This window comes from Coregonus lavaretus (assembly GCF_964263955.1).
Source record: "Coregonus lavaretus genome assembly, contig: HAP1_SCAFFOLD_2459, whole genome shotgun sequence".
NCBI classification, from domain to species: Eukaryota; Metazoa; Chordata; class Actinopteri; order Salmoniformes; family Salmonidae; genus Coregonus; species Coregonus lavaretus.
Genome location: NW_028158644.1, coordinates 66,248 through 73,065, shown reverse-complemented (window position 1 = coordinate 73,065; position 6,818 = coordinate 66,248). Strand labels below are relative to the sequence as shown.

The following is a 6,818-nucleotide window of genomic DNA, read 5'->3' as shown; positions in this document are numbered from 1 at the left end:
CCAGCCAGCGTCCACTGAATCCTCCTCTGTGTCAGCTCACAGCATCCAAGACAGTCATGTCCCTCAACCCTGTCCCAGTCCCTGTCTGTCTCAAACGCTACAGAGGCAACAGAACCACGGCTTGACAGAGAGAGCACACTCCCGACCACCAAGCCATCCGGATACAGAACAACGCTCCAGCTTCTGTAATATTCAATGGAAATAATGGTTATGAATATAAAAATCAAGCCTGTTTTTCATTAAAACTGTTGTCCTAAATTGGGGTCCATCTCTTGGCTTGGGATTCCGTGTCTCTTGTTCTTCCCAATCGGACGCTGTGATTTCTTTGTGTTCAAGCGTCCTCCGCTCGCATCACGTAGCTCCAGCTTGCCTTGGATGATACCATTATACACGTGAACACGGGGGTTGTAGGCTACAGCACAGGAGATAATATCAATGGGTGGAGAGTGCGCTACTCGAGACGTGTCGAATTCATGTTCTGTTCTTTGCTTTGTTTACTGTCAAAAATTAAATAAATAAGAGAAAATAGCATACAGTACAAATTCATATTTAGATCAGATAATCTGAAAGGATCACGCTACATTAAAGCCTTTTCAATTCTTGTAGTGTACATCGGGTACATTTTGAAGAAAAATCTAGGGAAAACCGTTCCCCCGTGCGTTGTCCGTGGTCCACAACATTCACACACAGAACACTGACCATTCAGCACCATGGACAGGTACCCGGGCTGTGGTAGACTAACAGTCATTCAGCACCATGGACAGCGTCGGACCGGCCCACACAATAAGCTACAGTTTGTGTTTGATGTATTGACACTAACCTCGGCCTTTGTCTTTAACTAGCCTATTGTTTTTCTCTGGTTGTTCCCATACTGTACTTCTTCACACAGTTAGTAGGCCTACAGTACAAGTCTTTAGTCCAAACAGGACTTTTTACAGTACAAGTCTTTAGTCCAAACAGGACTTTTTACAGTACAAGTCTTTAGTCCAAACAGGACTTTTTACAGTACAAGTCTTTAGTCCAAACAGGACTTTTTACAGTACAAGTCTTTAGTCCAAACAGGACTTTTTACAGTACAAGTCTTTAGTCCAAACAGGACTTTTTACAGTACAAGTCTTTAGTCCAAACAGGACTTTTTACAGTACAAGTCTTTAGTCCAAACAGGACTTTTTACAGTACAAGTCTTTAGTCCAAACAGGACTTTTTACAGTACAAGTCTTTAGTCCAAACAGGACTTTTTACAGTACAAGTCTTTAGTACAAACAGGACTTTTTACAGTACAAGTCTTTAGTCCAAACAGGACTTTTTACAGTACAAGTCTTTAGTCCAAACAGGACTTTTTACAGTACAAGTCTTTAGTCCAAACAGGACTTTTTACAGTACAAGTCTTTAGTCCAAACAGGACTTTTTACAGTACAAGTCTTTAGTACAAACAGGACTTTTTACAGTACAAGTCTTTAGTCCAAACAGGACTTTTTACAGTACAAGTCTTTAGTCCAAACAGGACTTTTTACAGTACAAGTCTTTAGTCCAAACAGGACTTTTTACAGTACAAGTATTTAGTCCAAACAGGACTTTTTACAGTACAAGTCTTTAGTCCAAACAGGACTTTTTACAGTACAAGTCTTTAGTACAAACAGGACTTTTTACAGTACAAGTCTTTAGTCCAAACATGACTTTTTACAGTACAAGTATTTAGTCCAGACAGGACTTTTTACAGTACAAGTCTTTAGTCCAGACAGGACTTTCCGTTTTATTTGGTGAGCTGACCAAAGCAATGTCGCCTCCAAGTGCATAAAGGGGAAATGACAGTAGGCCTAAGGAAATAGTAGGATGTGCAGTGGGCTAGTCAGCTGTCGCTTTAAGAGGCAACCCCTCTGCATTGGTTATTATCATCCACTGACTGATATAACGGAAGGCTACCGTACCCTACGCATCGCTGGAAGCTGGAAAACCTTCGCTTGGTCTATTCGGAACACACAGTTACCCGTTACGAAACGTTGTAACGGGACATAAGCCTAATATAACGAGCGGTGACGTTGATGTCTCTTCTTTTTCCGTAGGAGTTCTTATTTGTATTATATTGAATCGAGAGCTTATCGGAAGACAAAATGGCTGAGCTGGGGATGGGGAAGGGGGTTACTGCGGGGAAACTCGCTAGTAACGTGCAGAAGAAATTAACACGGGCCCAAGAGAAGGTAAGAAACAGAATAAGGTTTAATTTGTTGTTATTTACCGTTTGTTTCGGTTATTTTCCATTATGATATCTGGTTCCGTCCAATGACACATCACCTTTATGAAAACATAGTACCATCGACAGGATAGCGGTACATTTGTTGTTGTAAGATTATTTTTAAAAAAATATTCAAAATATATAAACCATACATAGACAAAAGAGAATATACAGACACATAAACATCGATGACATCACACCTGCTCAGACCCACATGTTCCCACAGCTTCCATTTCTAGTGCTTGTAAGACTCTATGCCAAATGAGCTCAAATTGCTATTCTGTTTCTCTCTGTAGCCCATATCTTTTCTATATTTAATAATAATAATAATATGCCATTTAGCAGACGCTTTTATCCAAAGCGACTTACAGTCATGCGTGCATACATTTTTGTGTATGGGTGGTCCCGGGAATCGAACCCACTACCCTGGCGTTACAAGCGCCATGCTCTACCAGCTGAGCTACAGAGGACCACAATAAATAAATAATAATGCATTTGATTCATCCACTGTCTTAACGATGGAGGGTCATTTTGATTAATCCACTGTCTTTTAATGATGGAGGGTCATTTGATTCATCCACTGTCTTAACGATGCAGGGTCATTTGATTCATCCACTGTCTTAACGATGGAGGGTCATTTGATTCATCCACTGTCTTAACGATGGAGGGTCATTTTGATTCATCCACTGTCTTAACGATGGAGGGTCATTTTGATTCATCCACTGTCTTAATGATGCAGGGTAATTTGATTTCCAGTTTTTAAGCAAAAGTTTTTTCAAAAATGATTGCAGAGAAAAGTACAGTCCAACCCATTGGTTATGTCACTGCACCGTCATACTGAACAGGATGCTATTTAATCCATCAGTTATTTCCTTACACACATCCAATAGGCTAGATGCTGGTGGGTATTCCAAATTGGCCAATATAAATAATTGTGTTATTAGTGTAGCTAAAGCAATTGGATGTTCTGCTAATTAAATTAATTATCTATCTGGCCTGCTATAATGCAGTGGCTATTCAATAACAATGTCCACTACATTCCGTGTCGCATCCATAACATTTACATTTTAGTCATTTAGCAGACGCTCTTATCCAGAGCGACTTACATGAGCAATTAGGGTTAAGTGCCTTGCTCAAGGGCACATCGACAGGGGGGGGGGGGTAGAAGGATTACTTTATACTATTCCAGGTATTCCTTAAAGAGGTAGGGTTTCAAGTGTCTCCGGAAGGTGGTCAGTGACTCCGCTGTCCTGGCGTCGTGGGGGAGCTTGTTCCACCATTGGGGTGCCAGAGCAGCAAATAGCTTTGACTGGGCTGAGCGGGAACTGTGCTTCCGCAGAGGTAGGGAACCAGCAGGCCAGAGGTGGATGAACGCAGTGGATACACTATAACATGGTTACTTTACTTTATTAATATTTTTATAGATGTGCATACAGTGTAATTATTACACTGTAAATGACCTACCCTGAGATTGTCTTAGTGACGGCAGAGTGAAGGAAAAGCAGCCAACAAGTGCTCAGCATATGTGGGAACTCCTTCAAGACTGTTGGAAAAGCATTCCAGGTGAAGCTGGTTGAGAGAATGCCAAGAGTGTGCAAAGCTGTCATCAAGGCAAAGGGTGGCTACTTTGAAGAATCTCAAATATAAAATATATTTTGATTTGTTTAACACTTTTTTGGTTACTACATGATTCCATATGTACAGTGTGGAAAAAAAGTATTTAGTCAGCCACCAATTGTGCAAGTTCTCCCACTTAAAAAGATGAGAGAGGCCTGTAATTTTCATCATAGGTACACGTCAACTATGACAGACAAATTGAGAAGAAAAAAATCCAGAAAATCACATTGTAGGATTTTTAATGAATTTATTTGCAAATTATGGTGGAAAATAAGTATTTGGTCACCTACAAACAAGCATGATTTCTGGCTCTCACAGATCTGAAACTTCTTCTTTAAGAGGCTCCTCTGTCCTCCACTCGTTACCTGTATTAATGGCACCTGTTTGAACTTGTTATCATTATAAAAGACACCTGTCCACAACCTCAAACAGTCACACTCCAAACTCCACTATGGCCAAGACCAAAGAGCTGTCAAATGACACCAGAAACAAAATTGTAGATCTGCACCAGGCTGGGAAGACTGAATCTGCAATAGGTAAGCAGCTTGGTTTGAAGAAATCAACTGTGGGAGCAATTATTAGGAAATGGAAGACATACAAGACCACTGATAATCTCCCTCGATATGGGGCTCCATGCAAGATCTCACCCCGTGGGGTCAAAATGATCACAAGAACGGTGAGCAAAAATCCCAGAACCACACGGGGGACCTAGTGAATTACCTACAGAGAGCTGGGACCAAAGTAACAAAGCCTACCATCAGTAACACACTACGCCGCCAGGGACTCAAATCCTGCAATTCCAGACGTGTCCCCCTGCTTAAGCCAGTACATGTCCAGGCCCGTCTGAAGTTTGCTAGAGTGCATTTGGATGATCCAGAAGAGGATTGGGAGAATGTCAGATGAAACCAAAATAGAACTTTTTGGTAAAAACTCAACTCGTCGTGTTTGGAGGACAAAGAATGCTGAGTTGCATCCAAAGAACACCATACCTACTGTGAAGCATGGGGGTGGAAACTGCAAAGGGCATGGGGCTGTTTTTCTGCAAAGGGACCAGGACGACTGATCCGTGTAAAGGAAAGAATGAATGGGGCCATGTATCGTGAGATTTTGAGTGAAAACCTCCTTCCATCAGCAAGGGCATTGAAGATGAAACGTGGCTGGGTCTTTCAGCATGAAAATGATCCCAAACACACCGCCCGGGCAACGAAGGAGTGGCTTCGTAAGAAGCATTTCAAGGTCCTGGAGTGGCCTAGCCAGTCTCCAGATCTCAACCCCATAGAAAATCTTTGGAGGGAGTTGAAAGTCCGTGTTGCCCAGCGACAGCCCCAAAACATCACTGCTCTAGAGGAGATCTGCATGGAGGAATGGGCCAAAATACCAGCAACAGTGTGTGAAAACCTTGTGAAGACTTACAGAAAACGTTTGACCTGTGTCATTGCCAACAAAGGGTATATAACAAAGTATTGAGAAACTTTTGTTATTGACCAAATACTTATTTTCCACCATAATTTGCAAATAAATTCATTAAAAATCCTACAATGTGATTTTTTTCCCTCATTTTGGCTGTCATAGTTGACGTGTACCTATGATGAAAATTACAGGCCTCTCTCATCTTTTTAAGTGGGAGAACTTGCACAATTGGTGGCTGACTAAATACTTTTTTTCCCCCACTGTATTATTTCATAGTTTTGATGTCTTCACTATTATTCTACAATGTAGAAAATAGTACAAATAAAGAAAAACCCTTGAATGAGTAGGTGTGTCCAAACTTTTGACTGGTAGTGTATCTGCTGTATCCATGCTTGAATGTCTTTTTCCAGGTTATGCAGAAGCTGGGGAAAGCAGATGAGACCAGAGATGTTGCATTTGAGGAGGGAGTTATCAACTTCAACAAACAATATGTAAGAATCTTGTACGAACCCAACCATTTAACATTTTAGTCATTTAGCAGACGCTATTTTCCAGAGGGACTTACTGGAGCAATTAGGGTTAAGTGCCTTGCTCAAGCGCACATCGACAGATTTTTCACCCCAGTCGGCTCGAGGTTTCAAACCAGCGACCTTTCAGTTACTGACCAAATGCTCTTAACCGCTAAAAAAAACCTGAGGGTCTACCTGGCTGCAATACAAAGTAGAATTATTTCTGTTATTTCTACATACCCCTTAAGACAACAGCCCTGGACTGAAACAACCAGTGGCTGCCTCCATTCCTTGCCATCTATAGTTCAATCCACAGTCTTCCCTTGTCTCACCCACCAAAGATGTAATCTGTGTAAAATCATGTGTTTTATGTTCTGTTTTCAGACAGAGGGATCCAAACTGCAAAAAGACCTGAGGGTCTACCTGGCTGCAGTACAAAGTAAGACTTTCTCTGTGATGTCTACATAACCCTTTAAGACTCCAGTCCTAGACTGAAACAGGGAGGGACTACTTGGACTTGTCCAATAACTAACGCTACTTTCATTTGCCATTTCAAAACCTATTCAAGTGTTTACCTTGTAGTCCTTAATTGACACGACCCGGATATTTGTAGTCAGTGCAGAACCATGGTGCATTCCTCACTACAGTCACGGCACAGCACTATCTCCTTCGCTGATAAATCTGTCTGTCTGTCTCTCTGTCTGTCTACAGCGATGCACGAGTCCTCCAAGAACCTTCAGGAGTGTCTGTCTGACATGTATGAGCCGGAGTGGTACGGAAAAGATGAAGTGGACTCTATCGTTGAGGTCAGAGGTCATCTTTATTTATGCTACAAAAGTCAGATTAACTTCCTTCACTGACCCATCCCTCTATCCCTCCTGTCTCTTCCTCTGTCGCAGTCTCTCCTCTGTCAGTCCCTCCTGTCTCTTCCTCTGTCGCAGTCTCTCCTCTGTCAGTCCCTCCTGTCTCTTCCTCTGTCACAGTCTCTCCTCTGTCAGTCCCTCCTGTCTCTTCCTCTGTCACAGTCTCTCCTCTGTCAGTCCCTCCTG

At 42.0% G+C, this 6,818-nt stretch overlaps 1 protein-coding gene across 1 annotated transcript in view; it reads left to right on the top strand.

Moving 5' to 3' along the window:
- Window positions 1-2,111: 2,111 nt before the first annotated feature.
- LOC311123724 (myc box-dependent-interacting protein 1-like) overlaps window positions 2,112-6,818 on the top strand; it is a gene marked incomplete at both ends in the record, with an annotated part of 30,183 nt that continues 25,476 nt past the window's right edge. The window contains 4 exons of the mRNA XM_084197960.1: window positions 2,112-2,198; window positions 5,671-5,751; window positions 6,154-6,208; window positions 6,481-6,575. Of these exons, the coding sequence (XP_084054086.1) occupies window positions 2,112-2,198; window positions 5,671-5,751; window positions 6,154-6,208; window positions 6,481-6,575 (318 nt within the window). The remainder of the gene's footprint in view (window positions 2,199-5,670; window positions 5,752-6,153; window positions 6,209-6,480; window positions 6,576-6,818) is intronic.